The 17654-nt window shown below is 39.0% G+C and overlaps 1 protein-coding gene across 3 annotated transcripts in view; it reads left to right on the forward strand.

The window, feature by feature from the left end:
* Positions 1-16193: 16193 nt before the first annotated feature.
* spock3 (SPARC (osteonectin), cwcv and kazal like domains proteoglycan 3) overlaps positions 16194-17654 on the forward strand; it is a gene marked incomplete at its 5' end in the record, with an annotated part of 33645 nt that continues 32184 nt past the window's right edge. For 2 of the 3 annotated variants that reach the window (XM_082164683.1, XM_082164685.1), the window contains one exon: positions 16419-16541. In XM_082164683.1, the coding sequence (XP_082020809.1) occupies positions 16419-16541 (123 nt within the window). Of the gene's footprint in view, positions 16326-16418; positions 16542-17654 lie in introns of those variants that run through there. The other variant, XM_082164684.1, reaches the window with a different exon arrangement.

The following is a 17654-nucleotide window of genomic DNA, read 5'->3' on the forward strand; positions in this document are numbered from 1 at the left end:
TTCTAATACCCGGAAAAGGGTATGGCCATTCAACCCTATCAAAGGCCTTTTCGGCATCCAATGATAGAAGAGCTGTATTTGGCGCATCCTTTTTACAATAAATAATATTCAATAATCTCCGTACATTATGGAAGCCCTGCCTTCCCGTGACGAATCCATTTTGGTCTTGATTTATTACATAAGGGAGAGTTTTTTGTAGTCGTTTTGCTAATAATTTAGAAATGATTTTTAAATCTGAATTCAAAAGACTAATGGGTCTTAGATTCTCACATTTATCTAAAGGTTTTCCTGGCTTAGGCAGGAGAGTAATCAAGGCTGTGTTTAATGAAGGAGGAAGAAAATTCGATAGAAAGATTTCTTCAAGCATGTCCAATATAGGTACCAAAAGTTTATTCTTAAATTTCTTATACAGATCTATAGGAATGCCATCAGGCCCTGCTCTTTTTCCAGATTTCATGCTATCAATGGCTTGTCCAATTTCTTCTAATGTAAATTTTGAATTTAAATTAACTTTATCGTCCTCCGAAATAGTGGGAATATCTATTTTATTTAGAAAGGTGTTCATATTGTCAAGTTTAATTGTTGCTTGTGCTTTATACAATTCTTCATAATAGCCCTTAAACGCATTATTAATTTCTATTGGATCCAACAGTGTCTGCCCATTTGATATTATTGATGTAATTGGCGATTTCGTTTCAAGCTGTTTTATTTGCCATGCCAACAATTTGCCAGCCCTATCACCTTGCTCGTAAAATGTCTGTTTCAAGCGTAGAAGACTTGAGGCAGCTCTAAAAGCAGACTGCTTATCATATTCAGCTCTCAATAATAATAATTCTTTCTCTAATTGTGAATTATTAATGTTTTTAGAATTATTTACTTTCGTTTGAAGGGCTCTTATCCTATTTTCCAACTTTAATCTAGTTTCCTGTGTCTTTTTTGATTTAGAACCTGTATAACTAATGATATGCCCTCTCAGGAAAGCCTTGAAAGCTTCCCATTTAACGCATGCAGTAGTTTGCGTAGTATTAATTTGAAAGTATTCATCTATCTGTTTTCCTAAATATTTTACCAAGTCTTCATCTTGTAACCATTTATGTTGGAAATGCCATCTGGGTGGATCTCTTAATAATTTATCATCCCTATAGGCCAAACAGCATGGTGCATGATCCGAGATCACAATATTATCATAAGAGCAGTCAGAAATTTTAGATTGCAATTCTGAAGAAACAAGAAAGAAATCTATTCTAGAGTACGTCTTAAAGGTACCCGAATGACAAGAATAAGCTCTAATATTCGGGTTTCTCTCTCTCCATATATCTAATAAATTTAAGTCTCTCATAAACCTATGGATTGTAGCCCTACAGTTGTTATGTGAATTATCAACCCCAGTTGATCTGTCTATTTCTGGGTTTAATGTACAATTAAAATCCCCGGCTATCATATGAAGTCCTGAAAGTGTTGAGAGAGTAAGAAATAGGTCATTATAAAAATTGCTATCATCAACATTAGGGCCATAAACATTTGTTATATTTAGCGTTTCTGATAACAAAGATCCTTGAAGTATTAGAAATCTTCCCCTTTTATCTTTAATAATATTTTTTATTTTAAATGGAACCGACTCATGAATTAGTGTCATAACCCCTCTAGCTTGAGATGTAAACGATGCTGCATACATAGTGCCCTTCCACCTCCTTCTCACCCTTATACTATCATCAATGAGATGAGTTTCTTGCAACAGTACAATTTTAGCATTCATTTCTTTCAGTTTATTCATAACCTGTTTTATCTTTTGAAGACGTTGCAAACCTCTGCAGTTCCATGAAATAAAATTAAGATTCACTTCTTGAGACAAAACTTAAAAATTAAATTTACCAGGTTGCTTTGCAATGTAAAACTATCCTTGTTTATAGGCATAACAGATTGGGATGTTAGAACAAACATCCAACACTCTGAACAAACATAACCCCCCTCTCCCCTCCCCCACTCAAGAGGGTATCCCCCCCCTGCTGTTGGTCTCCCGTTATTGCTAAGACCGGTCCACACCAGTGAGGATCAGTCAAACCACTCTCTTGTTCCAACTTACTCCAATTACTACTGCTGCTGCTACACTCTAACAAGTATTAACTTATAACTCTTGCTCACTTCAATTAACACTCGGCTTGTTGTATGACAGTAACATCTTATTTGTCTCCTAATAATGTGACCTCTTATGATCATTGTTGAATAGAAGTTCACGGTCATGCTATATTATACACTTTTGTAAATATATAGCTTCAAACTGTAGTACATAATAATTACGTGTCAGTCATTAAGTGAAATAAGATAATAAAATAAATTGAAAATGGGCTTGTCATGGTTATTTGTGTCCTGCCTTCAACAAATCACATACCACATTAATTGGCTCTATCATCTTGTGTTCCTGTCTCTTCTTCATGCAAGTGTTCTTTGATTCTCCTGAGAAAAACGTGTGCCTCAGTAGGGGTTTTGAAAGAATGAGTCTTGCCCTTGTGAGTCACCAGCAGAGTCGCGGGATGAGACATTCCATGGCGAATACCCAGTTTACGTAGTTCCACGCGAACTGGGTCGAACTTCTTCCTCAGCTGGGCAATTCCCGTAGCCAAATCTGGGTAGAAACGAACCTGTTGGTCTTCGTAATAAACCTCCTTTTTCTCCCGTGCAGCGGTAAATACTGCCTGCTTGTTCTTATAGTTGTGAAACCTCATTATCACGGTCCTCGGGCGCGATGCGTTGTCGTTCTTTGGTCCAATTCTGTGTGCTCTTTCAAAAACAATAGAGGACCGTAGCCCCTCATTTTCCAACGCCTCGGGGATCCATTTCTCTAAAAAGGCACACATGTCCCCGCCCGCGCCTTCAGCGCCCTCTGGCAAATTCACAAGCCGTAGATTGTTTAAACGAGATCTGGCTTCTAAGTCCATAAGTTTATCCTCCATGGTTTTGTTCTTAGCTTGTAGCGTGTTGACTTTAGCTTGCAGGCTAGTTAGCTCGTCTTCCGCGGAGGAAATACGCTCCTCCGCATGGGACATGCGTTCACTGCAGTCACTAATCTCCTTTTTCACATCTTGTAGAGTTGCTGCCAAGCTATCAAGCCTAGAGGTGAACCCTGTTTCCATTGAGCCTAATTTTGCCAGTATTTGATCAGCTTTGGTGCCTGCTGGTTCATTTTCATTGTCAGTTTGTGTAGTCATGGCCTGGTTAGCCTTGGATGCTTCGTCACGAAGATTACAGTCAAACAGGCTCGGCTGTCTGGTTGTCCCACCTTTCCCCTTTTGTGACTTTACCGAGCTAGGCATCACACCTCAAAATCTTCTTCTATTTTTAACTGTAAATGAGCAGGAGAGCTTTTTTGCGAACTTAGCAGCGGAGCAGCAAAAAAACACGTCTTCCTACATGGCCGCCATAACCGGAAGTCCCTGATTTTAGATTTTAGACATATTATGGCCAGTTATTTTGTGTTTTGTCTAACAAAAATAGTTCCAAGTGAAGTCGAAGAATGTCGGCAAGGAACACAAATGCTAACAAATACAAACACAAATACAGACAAGAGTGATATAAATGGCGAAGTGTCCCAGTGCAGTTTTGCTAAATATCACCACACTTAAAATGCCACTTGTCACACTAACTGTTACATTAATGGACTTTTTTTTTTATTTTTTTATTTTTTTATTGTCAGCCTTTTTTTCCTCTCTCTTTTTTCTCTCAACAAGCATACTTTCTCTCCCAAGAAAGGGAAAGGAGGACACACTGACACAGAGAAAAATGGCAGAATAAACCTACTGTTTTCATTTCACACATCACACACTCCTGGACAACTAAACTTAAATCCTCTTAACAGTGTTAATTTTCAGGGTATAAACATAAATTCAGAAAAACAGATACACACGATCTCAGGATCATCGGCGGTTGCTCACCTTTCCACTGTTGTTGGATAAACATCAAACTCGTGATTTTTGATGTAAGGGGGTAAAGCTGTGTGTGATTCAGAGTATCATCAAGGATTAGTATCAAAATACACCCTCTGACTTCACTTATGATGTGCTTGACAACTGTATTATCGGTGTGTAAGTGGACTGAAGGTACAGGAAACTAGACTTTCATGACTCATTAACCACGTCATTTTACACATCTTCCATATATGTTCTGTATGCAAAGCATATATATATAAAATACACACACACACACACACAAAATGTGAGTAATAAATATATTTCAACATTTTTAATAAGAGTCATTATAAAATGTAATTATTGTTACATAAATGACAATCAATATAAAATACGTTTTTAACAATATTTACTATATTTTAGGGTTTTTAAAAGGACTCTCCCTTATATTCTGCAATGTCTAACCTATAACTCTTCCATAATTTATCCCCCAAAATTATTACATTAAAAAATAATGCAAATAATAAAAACATGTTATCATGTTAGCAATTGTGTCAACGTGCAAAGTGACAACATACCTTATCACTTATAGTTGCACATATGTCCCTTAACAGGGTGGATGTTTTTTATGGTCTGAAAAACAAAGGCATTATTAGGATGTAATGACCTGAGCTGTGATGCATGTCCTTTTTTGTAGTAAAGCCTTGATAAAAAAAATATATATATATATACTAATTGTAAGAAATGGGAACTTTTAAACCTTTTAAAAAATAAACTGAAATAATCCCAGACCATACGGCACCAGAGGCCTTGTCTGCAGTTGTCAATTACAGTGCAACATTTAAAAATTACTTTATAATGAACCATTTTAATAGCAGATTTGAGAACAACTAGACAGTTCAAGAGAGACAGACTGAGAAACTCAGTCTAAAAGATTAATTGTCCAGTTGCGTTTGATTTAACATAGGAGGAAGTCCAGACAAATTAATGTATCTGAACGTTTTAAAATTGCATTTGGAAAGTGCAAGACTTGAATGTCCTTCCACTAGTTACCACTCCTACATAAATAATGAGACTACCCAGGGTCCATTTTCACTGAGCATAGTGAGCAGCACCAGGGGCGCCACCATCAATTTTGGGCCCTATGAAAGAATATGAGGTTGGGCCCCCTACCGCACCCATTCCGTTAATAAAATCGATCTCTGGGGCCCCCAAAAGTGCCTGGGCCCTTAGAATCGTCCTAACTTTCCCCCCCTTAGCGGCGCCCCTGAGCAGCACTGACATAAAGTGGAAAAAGTAGATTATTTGAAGAGTATCAGATATATGTATACAGCGTTCTGTTGATAATTAAATATCAAGCATATAAAGCTGAGTCTTGTTTAGTTGGTTGCTAATGCAATACAATACTGTCATCCGGAGGTAAATTTGAAAACTGCACTGCACTGTACTGTCCATGACAAACCAGCAGAGGGAGACATATCCATGAAGATTACCTAGCCGTTTCATTTTCCAAGCTAAATAGTACACCCCATTTCATTGTTAGATCTAATGTTTTAGTTAATATGCTATTTAGTGTATCAAAATCATAATTTCAGCAGCTATTAGCCTACTCCAGTCTTCAGTTGTGCTGCTTCATTTTTTTGTGGAACCAATTATTTTTTTTCTAGGATTCTTTCATAAATAGAAAGTTCAAATGAACATTATTTATTTGGAATAGAAATCTTTTGTAACATTATGCATTTATTTACTGTCTTTTTTAATGTGTTCATGCTGAATACTAGTATTAGAAAGAAAAAAATTCAACTGACCTCAAACTTTGAATGGAAGTGTATCTTACAACAATTACAAATTAAGCTTTGATCTCAAATTAGTAAGCACGTAAATGTGCAATCATGTTACTTTAACACATTTCAGCTACATTTCACACGACTAAAATAATAAGAAACAGCCAAAAGTATCATGTCTGTCTTTCAGCACGATCTTTCCGTGAGAACAACCTTATAGGCTCGTACACAAACACACACACACACACACACACACACACACACACACACACACACTCCCGCACTCACACACACTTAGAGAACAATGAGTGTTGATAATAACTTGTTAACTAAAGTGCAGAGTTGCTAAAATATTCTTTTTTCCTTTCATGTTGTTCACATAATGAGGGACACAGGCACACACATGGGCGTCCTGAGATTTCACTCTCTTTAATCTGAACTCTCACCTTCCTGCTTCCGTACGTACGTATTTGTTTTAGATTGTTTCTAATGGAACCATTTCACTATTTGTGCACTAACACACACACACACACACACACACACACACACACACACACACACACACACACACAGTGTGAAATCGTTACACTTCACCTAATACTCAGTCGTGCCTAAGGCACAACATGTCCACTGAAAACTCGATTTAATTAAAGATTTATTCATTTACTTTCTCTTCTTCTCAGTAGGCAGGTGCACAAGGACAAACTTGTCATGCGTAAAAAGCCCTCTGCGTTGAGATAACCCATCATGCATTTCTCTGCAGGCTCTTAATCTCTCTGTTGAGCCTGGTGGCTAAACTTGCTCTCCGTTTTCTCTGTCTTTCTCATTCTGTCTGTCTTTTGTTCTGTTTTGCCTCTGTGTCCCCTTGTCTTTTTCTTTCTTTGCAATTTTAAAGGAATGGTTGAGCCAAAAATTATTCTGCCATTATTTACTAACATTTGTTCATTTAGTACACAGTTTTCCCCCCGAATGCAACGTTTACATTTTTAGCATGCATTTCCTGGGAAATTAACCCGCAATCTTGATGTTCATGATGCTACTGTTGGATCTATATGAACCCTCGTGTTGTTTACATGCTGTCTTGTAACTCCATACGAGTCATTTTCTCATTCAAATCAAGTCATGCAAATCATTACTGTATGCAGCTCTAAGGTGAAGTGAAGTGAAGTGACACCTAGGCCTATATGGTGCAAGTTTGAAACTGTCTGTTTTTACATCCAACATGAGCCGTACAGCATAATGAGCATCATGAATGATTTTAGATGTTAATTTGACTACCTGATTTAACATAAGAGATGTTATTTAGAGATTAATATTTATTTAGATGTTAATTTCTAATTTAGATTTGTAGAATGCCTTTTATGTGTATTGTCAATTAAATGCAATACTGTTGATACAAATATAGATATTAATGTCCCTGCTGTCCCAGTTTCACAAGGTGTGTCCCAGTGCTCTGTCAATGCACTAAAAAGGTTAATATGTCCCAGTTCCAGCTGTTGGCTTAAATCTTCAAAGCCCTTCTAACTATCATCTAATGACATTTGTGGTTTTCAATAGGATGATAATGAGAAGGAAGCAGTGTGCCACATTTTTTTATTAGTAGTATTATTTACATAAGAGCTTGAATGTCATCTGTTCAATGCGTTTTATAGTTTTGTACTTTAATAATGTGACCATTTTATTTATATACAAGTTATTTATATACCTACAAATTTACATTCCAAAGTCAAAATCTGGTCACTTTAATAACAATACACTGTACAAATTGCAATCCACTGCAAATACTACAAAGAGAAGTTTTGTGGGCCTGTTGTTTTTTGTGGGCTTCCTCTTTTGATTCGTCTGCTGAGCCATCTGTTCACACTATCACATCCCTTTTAATGGAAATTTATAAGGAATGCATACATTTACACATATTTTAGAAAATAAAAAGGCAAATGAAAGAAGTCAAATTTAGCAAAGAACTAGATACGAAATCAGTCACTTCCTCTGAAAACTCCCCTTAAAGGCACACTATGCAAGATTTGTACCTTAATATAACAGCTTCGAAATCATTTTGATGGTAAATGAACTCATAGTAGGGCGAATCACCCCAATAGCAAAGCGGCAAAACCAGCAATGCAGGTTTGAGAGGTGGCGCCCCAACAAATCTCGCGAGAATCACGACTTGCTTTTCGGCACGACGTCACATACATCAACAACATATGAAGCAGCCTCTATGGAAGACACTAGCACGCATTTCAGACGTGAATCATGGCAGAGTCGACGAAGAAAACGAAGAAAGCGCGGTCGGAAGAGTGCAGAGACAGCTCTGCAAACTGCATAGTGTGCCTTTAAAACAAAAAAACAGAAAATGTACCTTCCTTTTCCCACCTGCCCGAATACACATTGTAAAGGTGGTAAGAGAGAGAGAAAGCAGAGGTGTTGTTTGTGTGCGACCAGAAGGAAATTACTCTTTGCTACATTTCAAGCCCAGTACTGCATTTTTAAACATGCTTTAAATAATACAGAACACGCCATGACCAGAACACTTGTCTTTTGTCTAAAGTGTGTGTGTAAAACAGCAATACACTTTAATGTAATTTTTTTTTTTTTCATTGCTTTATGTTTTTTGTGTATGTTGGCACACAAAAGGTAAGTCATTATTGTCACATTTTATCTCTATTAGTCAAAAAATATGTCATTATCTAGAGGAGGTTTTGACTTCTCTCTCAAACGGCAGAGGGCGCAAAACCTGGCCTTTGTTTTGTTTTTTTCCTTCTCTAAGAAAAATAGTTCTGTCACACATTAAAAGCTTGTTCCATGTTACTCTCCCTCATGGATTCAGGTGACCTACAAGCTCTTAAACCATTTTTTTTCCTGCTTTAAATATTTCATTAATATTATGTGCCCCAGACTCGATTTCTTACATGCTGCAGTTCTTTACCATTTTTACTAGCCCAATAAACTCGCCTCAAATCCTGACAACAGAGTCTAAGAAAATACTATGCTCACTTTTTTTCTTCTGTGGAACAAAGAAGAAGACATTTTGAGAAATGCCTCAATGTTTTGTTTTGTTTTGTTTTGTTTTGTTTTGTTTTGTTTTGTTTTCCATACAATGGAAGTCAATGGTCACCAAAACTGGTTACCAAGATTCTTCACAATCTTCTTTTGAGTTCCTCAGAGAAAAGCAAGTCAGATCTGAAATGACAAGAAGATGAGTATCTAATGACAGAATTTTCATTTCTGATTTGCTTTTAAGGCCTGTTTAATAATGCATGCACAAACTATGTGAATGCAAAGTGGTAGTGTAACTGCAACAGCAGCCAAAACAATGATGACATTTGTTGGGCCATTCCAAGTAAAAGTGAACATCTGAATCCCTTTATGAAGGGCATTTCCACATGTCCATTAGAGAAGGGTACAAGTGATGGTCAAGGAAGTCATTTAAATGATTATGGTCATGTGACCCAGGGTGACAAGTCCTCACAATTCATTTTAAAGTTAGATGGCTGGAGATTTTTTGTTATAAACAGGATCATTTAAGTTGTTTTTCTTTAATATATTAAACACATATTTAGTCAAGTATTTAATATGAAGGTTAAATCAGTTTCATGCAATGTTTAATATGCATTAAATGTGACTACCTGCAGTGTCCAAGGAAGAGACAGCAAGTTTTATAAAATTGAGAGCAGAGAGGAAACACATACAGTATACATATATAAAGCCTATTTTTTTAAACTTATGCGGAAGACTATATTGTGTTAAAGGGATAGTTCACTCAAAAATGAAAATTCAGTCAACATTTACTCAAGTTGTTCCAAACCTGTATGAATTTCTTTCTTCTGCTGAACACAAAATAAGATATTTTGAAGAATGCCGGTAACCAAACAGTTGATGGGCCCAATTGGCCACATTGAAAAAATATCATGGACGTCAATGGGGCCCATCAACTGTTTGGTTACAGACATTCTTCAAAATATCTTATTTTTTGTTGAGAAGAAAGAAATTCATACTGGTTTTAAACAACTTGAGGGTGAGTAAATGATGACTGAATTTTCATTTTTGGGTGAACTATCCCTTTAATAGATTTAAAGTGTTTTTTTTTCCTGCTGAGTTCAGTGTGGCAAACAGCAAAAACAGGCACAGCACGAAAGTCTACTTTTTGTGGCGCGCCAGGGAGGCTTCTGAGGCGCAACGCTGCTCACACGTGTAGTGGGAATGCTGAGTAACCTGTTAATATGGGTGCTGAAACAAAAATCCATTGGTCACATTCCACAGATGCTATATGTGTGAAACAGGCCTAGTGAATATAGTGAGAGCAGCGATAGAGAGAAACTGTGTTTGACGCTGTGAAAGTGTATTGTGAATGCATGTTTAGTCAGACTTATAACCCAAGGCTTATTTCGAGGCTAGAACTTGTACAGCTTATTACAAAATGTAAGGATATGCTGCGTAGAGGTCTGCATCAGTTTCTTAACCATTTTTAGACCGATTTAGGATCCATAAGAAGAGCTTCAATGTGATGCCAATCCAGAGTAAATAATATATAAATATATTTTGATCAATTAAAAATTTCGATTTTTTTAAATTATTTGTATTCTTCCAAAGCAGCTTTACAGAAAATAGATAAATAAAGTTATAATGCCTGACAACAACAGTAACAAAAGGAAAGGATACTAAGATACTGTAAGGAATGAACCTTAAACCCACAACTAAGCCAAGACTCTCTTTTTTTCTCCATTTAATGAGATTTTAAGAACACTGACAGATGACTCAATATGCCCATTAATTTGCACAATTAACCACAAACAAGTTCTATTAATAGTAAGGACTAATTGCTGTTCCTTCTTCAGAAAAAAAATCCCACAGTAGGGGATGCTAAAAGGAATTAGAGTTGAAGAAACAATGAAGTAAAGCTTTAACATGCTGCTCCAAAAACAGACCTTGAGGGGCATGAGTGAGAATTTGGTTTTAAGTGCTGAGTGAGACTCTGTCATGGCAGACGGGGCATAGGTGTGGGTGAACAATGGCGAGGTGGATCTGGCCGTAACATACCTCTGGATGGGCATCCTGAGGTATGAGTGGATAAAAAACCATGGAAAGAGATATTTGAGGCTCTAATAATGTTTAGTGGAAACATTTACATATGCATCTGGCACTCACTTTCATCCAAACTGACTGACATTTAATTCAAGGTCTGAATTTTTTCATCAGCTTGTGTGATCCCTGCTACTGTTTGTGGTTGCGGTGCCAATTTATGTTGCAACTTGGAGTTCCATGCCTAAATCCTCAAGCTTGTTGAATGATTGTTTTTACTTAAAAGGAATAGTTCACCCTAAAAATGAAAATTAAGTCATAAATTACTCGCCCTGGTGTTGTTCTAATGCTGTGATCTTTTTTCTTTTATGGACCACAAAGGGAGAATTTGAAAAAAATGTCCCGCTCGAGCCCGTCCATATAATGGCAGTGAATAGTGACCAGCATCAAGCTTTTTTAAAAAGACTCAAAAGTAGAATGATCCCATGCGACAGGTGTAGTATATTCCAAGTGTTCTGGGGGTATACGATATAAAATTTAATGTATTATTTAACGAAAATCATGACCTTGGCCTTTGGTCTTCGGTGCATGGCTACGCGATGTGTGCGTTCGTGTGACTCGATGCACACAAGTCGTGAGAAATCAAGATTAACAAAAACACGACACGACATCAACAGCATTCTGTGGCTTGCTGATGATTCCATATATTAGCTCATCCTCAAAAAAGAGCACAAAGAAAAGGAGAAAAGTGCAGCTTAATTTTTTGTTGTTGTTGTTGTTGTTGAACCACATATTCATTCTTTAATGCTATACAAAGACGTGCTATTTGAGCTGAAAAATCTAGAATTTAAGAAGCTGGCTCAATTTCAGTTCAAAAGTTGGAATTTCAGCAGGCCATATAATGTGTCACTGCTATTATAGATCAATAGACCTGTGCCTAGGCATGACCACAATGCATGATGTAATCAGCCGGATCCGGGCTGTATCCAGATCAGATGGTGGACCTGTGCCTAGGCATGACCACAACGCATGATGTAATCAGCCGGATCCGGGCTGTATCCAGATCAGATGGTGGACCTGGGCCTAGACTCGACCACAATGCATGATGTAGTCAGCCGGATCCGGGCCGTATCCAGATCAGATGGTGGACCTGTGCCTAGGCATGACCACAACGCATGATGTAATCAGCCGGATCCGGGCTGTATCCAGATCAGATGGTGGACCTGGGCCTAGACACGACCACAATGCATGATGTAGTCAGCCGGATCCGGGCCATATCCAGATCAGATGGAGGGCCTGCGACCACAACGCATCCCTGAAGTGTCAGCAGAGATTCAACCCTCCCCTGTGAAGGCCTCATCGACATGACAGCGAGTGGCACTGATCCTCAACAACCCCGTCTCCATACCGGCGTCACGGTGTGATGACTCCCATCTTTAACCAGATGGAACTGGATAAATATTTTGACTGTTCCGATCCAATTTGATTTCTGACCTGTAATGCTGCCTGAATCATAATCATACACTGTTCGTTTGTTGGCTAGAGGAGGATTGGCCCCCCGACTGAGCCTGGTTTCTCCCAAGGTTTTTCTCCATTCTTTCAGCTGATGTAGTTTTTGTTCCTTGCCATTGTCCCCTTTGTCGCCTTTGGCTTTTGGCTTGGTAGTTGGGGACACTTACTGTATATTGGAGTTTAATTTTGGATAATTAATTTTAATACTGGAGTTTAATTTTTTAAACTCCGCTGCTCTGTGCTTCACTGAAACCTGGCTGAGTGAAGCCATACCGGACAACGCACTACATCTGCCGGGCTTTCAGCTGTTCCGAGCGGATCGCATCGCGGAACTAACGGGGAAAACGAGAGGTGGTGGATTGTGTTTCTACATTAACGGAAGTTGGTGTTCAGATGTAACAACACTGAAGAAGATGTGCTCTCCTAATTTAGAGGCACATTTCATAAACTGTAAACCTTTCTACTCGCCGCGGGAGTTTTCCTCATTCATTCTCGCGAATGTTTACATTCCTCCAGACGCGTGTGTGAGCGCGGCGATACAACAGCTGGCTGAACACATAGCTGAAATGGAACAAAGGTACCCAGACTCTCTTTTAATCATTCTTGGGGATTTTAACAAAGCAAATCTCTCCCGTGAACTGCCAAAATACAGACAGCATGTTACATGTCCTACCAGAGACAGTAATATATTGGACCACTGTTACACCACGATAAAGAATGCGTATCACTCCGTCCCACGGGCAGCTTTGGGGCTCTCTGATCATTGTTTGGTTCATCTTATACCGACCTACAGGCAGAAACTGAAATCAGCTAAACCTGTAATAAGGACTGTAAAAAGATGGACCAACGAAGCAGAGCAGGATCTACAGGCCTGCTTCGATTGCACTGATTGGACTGTTTTTGAAGCTGCAGCCACCGATCTGGATGAGCTCACAGATACTGTAACATCATATATCAGTTTCTGTGAGGATACATGCATTCCTACCAGGACATTCTTATCATTCACTAATGATAAACCATGGTTTACTGGGAAACTCAAACAGCTTCGTCATGCCAAAGAGGATGCTTACAGAAGTGGGGATAAAATCTTGTATAACCAGGCCAGAAACAGACTGACAAAGGAGATCAGAGTTGCTAAAAGAAGCTACTCTGAAAAGCTGAAAAACCAGTTTTCAGCCAACGACCCGGCATCAGTCTGGAGAGGCCTGAGGAACATCACCAACTACAAATCACCATCCCCCCGATCTGTGGAGAATCAACAACTGGCTGACACTCTCAATGCATTCTATTGCAGGTTTGAGAAGCCCAGACTCACACCTCACACCCGCTCTGATGTGCACTTCACACATCCACCATCACCTCCTGCAACCCCTCTCCTCCCCCCTTCTGCCATCCAACCTGAGCTTAAGGTCTGTGTGGAGGACGTGAGCCGAGTCTTCAAAAAACAGAAGACTAGGAAAGCTTCAGGCCCAGACGGCATCTCATCTGCTTGTCTAAAAGCCTGCGCTGACCAACTGGCCCCAGTCTTCACGCAGATCTTCAACAGATCATTGGAGCAGTGTGAAGTTCCCTGCTGCTTCAAACGCTCCACTATCATTCCGGTTCCCAAAAAACCTAAAATCACTGGACTTAATGACTACAGACCTGTCGCTCTCACGTCTGTGGTCATGAAGTCGTTTGAAAGACTGGTGTTGGCCTATCTGAAGGACATCACTGGACCCCTTCTGGATCCCTTTCAGTTTGCTTACAGAGCAAACAGGTCTGTGGATGATGCAGTCAACATGGGACTGCACTATATCCTGCAACATCTTGACAGACCTGGGACTTATGCACGGATCTTATTTGTGGACTTCAGTTCGGCCTTCAATACCATCATCCCTGATCTTCTCACAGCCAAACTGACCCAGCTCTCCATGCCATCCTCAATCTGTCAGTGGATCTCCAGCTTCCTGACAGACCGGCAGCAGCGAGTGAGACTGGGGAAGCTCACATCCAGGACCCTCACCATCAGCACTGGCGCACCCCAAGGGTGCGTTCTCTCCCCACTGCTCTTCTCCCTGTACACTAATGACTGCACTTCTAAAGACCCCTCTGTCAAGCTCCTGAAATTTGCAGACGACACCACCGTCATCGGTCTCATCCAAAATGGTGACGAGTCTGCTTACAGACTGGGGGTTGAACAGCTGGCTGTCTGGTGCAGCTATAACAACCTTGAGCTGAACACGCTCAAAACAGTGGAGATGATTGTGGATTTCAGGAGAAAATCCCCAGCACTCCCCCCTCTCACCATCATGAACAGCACTGTGGAAGCAGTGGAGTCATTCAGGTTCCTGGGCTCTACCATCTCTCAGGACCTGAAGTGGGCAAATCACATTGACTCCATTGTGAAAAAGGCCCAGCAGAGACTGTACTTCCTTCGCCAGCTGAAGAAGTTCAATCTGCCACAGGAGCTGCTGATCCAGTTCTACTCAGCCGTCATTGAGTCTGTTTTAAGCACTTCCATCACTGTCTGGTTTGGTTCAGCTACCAAATCGGACATCAGGAGACTACAACGGACAGTCCGGACAGCAGAGAGGATTATTGGTGCCCCCCTGCCAACCCTCCAGGACCTGTACTCTTCCAGAGTGAGGAAGAGAGCAGGTAAAATCATCACAGACTCCACTCACCCTGGACACCCCCTGTTTGAACTGTTACCGTCAGGACGGCGACACAGATCACTGGCCACAAGAACATCCAGGCACAGGAACAGTTTCTTTCCACAGGCCATTTCCCTTCTGAACACTTAACATGCCCCCCAAGGCATATGCCTGCAAGTGCAATACTCCCACTGTCTAGTGCAATATTCTCTTAACTCAGGTGATATTTATATTTATATTATTCATGCTACTCAAAATACTGTAAATATGTTCATAATCTGTAACATGCACGAGACTCCCACTGTCTAGTGTAATATTCTCTAACTCAGGTGATATTTATATTTATATTATTCATACTTCTCAAAATACTGTAAATATGTTCATAATCTGTAAATGTTTATTCAGACTAAACCCAACTGTGACCCCTTTTTTTTACTTTTTATACTATTTTATTTTATTTTATTTTTTTATATATTTTATTCTTAGAATTTGTATTACTATGTTTCTTGTTGTATTTGTATTTGTATATGTGCACTGGAAGCTTCAGTACCAAGAAAAATTCCTTGTGGGTGCAAGCACACTTGGCAATAAAGCTCTTTCTGATTCTGATTTCTGATTCTGATATTCAACAATATTATTGATCTGCCTGCATTGGTACCATTATATGAGAACTGAACTGAGCTGGACAATAACATCAGTTTTCTCCAGAGCGGCTATATAGATAAATGAACTAAATTAATAATGTTTTTACAACAGAAATGAACCATCTCTGAATTTACTTAAGCTGGAATATGACAATATTTCCTTCTAGATCTGTTGTACAGCTGAAACAAACTTAGTTGCATTATTTTCCTATTAGCTATCACTGTAAAGATGCTTTGAAACAATCTGTATTGTAAAAAGCGCTATAAATAATGTGACTTGACTTATAAGGTAGGCTATACATAGGAACAGGGGAATTATATATATATATATATATATATATATATATATATTTATATATATATATATATATATATATATATATATATATATATATATATATATATATATATATTTATATATATTTGACAAATTATATAATATTTTTGAATTTGCTGCATTTACTTTCGTCCCACAATCAAGTTTGATATTTGGACATGAGTTAGTCACCTCTGCACTCAACAACTAGCCCCACAAAACAGAGGAATTGTGTTCAATTAAAGTTTCATGCGCTAACTTAAGTTGAATATTTATTATTTATTTACTTATTTATTAAATACATTTAATATGTAATAGTTATAATTCATATGCAGGCTACGCATACAAAAAATAATAAAAGATAGCGCGCGCCCACGTCCGCCTTCACGAGCATACGCTTGAGAGAGAGAGAGAGAGAGAGAGAGAGAGAGAGAGAGAGATTGGGGAAGATCAGTTGAGTCTCGTCACGGAGATCTTCAGTCAATGACAGCGCACACATTCTCCTCTTGAAGGTGACGCATAAGGGATTATTGCAGCGGTTATTCGGTATTTTTCTGTCGTTGTGTTTATCCGAGTGTAGTGTGTTTATAGCTTTATCTATCTCGATGCAGATGCTTGTGCTGGTCGGTGTGTGCGCGCTGCTGATCGCCGGGGCTTCTGCCCGCAACGACAACGGCAATTTTTTGGACGACAAATGGTTGACCGGGAGATGGGACAAATTCAGAGATGTGAGTGCTGCTCTGCTTCCTAATAGTGGCTCATTTGCTAAGTCTAGTGACCTGCCTACATAGACGGCATTTTTGGATATCATAAGCGCGTTTGAATCCATGCTGACTAGGTAGGCAGCTCACTCGGTTTTGAGACACAGCATGCTATTTGGGACTGTGTTTTGAGTGCGTGTGTAATGTATTTTTACTGAAAGATGCTAAATGTTTTGGAATAAGCCGCATGACATTTCATAATTCGCCTTTCGCAAATCCGTATTTAGTGCTCCGTGTGGTATTAATACTGTATTTTACGGAACACAGCCACCAATCAATTAGACTCAGTGCGTCACTTCTGCGCCGTTAAGTGGGCTTTGGTACGGCTATTTTAACCATCCACTGGCTAATACACTTAAGATGAGATCTGAACTATATTAACTTCGTGTCTATTCGGCTGAGCACTTGTAATACACAGAGCAAAAATGAGAGTATCTTACAAACAATAACAAGTCTTCTTTCACCTGCGGATGTTGCGGTGCTTGATGCGTGTGCGCGTGCGTGCATGTGTTAGTGTAGTGTTTTTTAACCTGGGTACAAGTACCCCAAGGAGAGCTTAACCTGGTTTCAGTGGGTAGTGTACTAGGGAAGATATTGCTTTGTTAAACCTATACAATTATTTCTTATTTAAAATGTTATAAATATTAGGACTGTCAACTCTTTTATTATTATTAAAACTCAGAACCACTCATGATTGTGATACTGATTTTATACAACCACTAAAAAACAAGAAGTTGATATTGAGTAGCCTTCCAGGCAACATTTTTTTTTTTTTAAATAGGATGGTTAGCTTGTATGTTTTTCTCAACAAAAATAGTTCCAAAAGAAGGCAAAAGCATCAAGCTTTTGCAGACTGAAAGCCATATGTGATTTCCGCTCCCCACTCAAAGCGTTCTGTAATCACTTGGCGCCGCTTTTCCTTTTTTTTTTTTTCTCTCTCTCCTTGCACACTTGTTAGAACACCCTAGAACAAGAAAATCTGCTCTTTCTTTAAATGTCGCTTGGCTAATTAAATTAAATGACCGGTCCGGGCCTAACAATTAGTGTAAACAACTAAATGATATTCAGTGTAATAGGATG

The sequence above is a fragment of the Leuciscus leuciscus genome (genome assembly GCF_965113295.1).
Source record: "Leuciscus leuciscus genome assembly, chromosome: 3".
NCBI classification, from domain to species: Eukaryota; Metazoa; Chordata; class Actinopteri; order Cypriniformes; family Leuciscidae; genus Leuciscus; species Leuciscus leuciscus.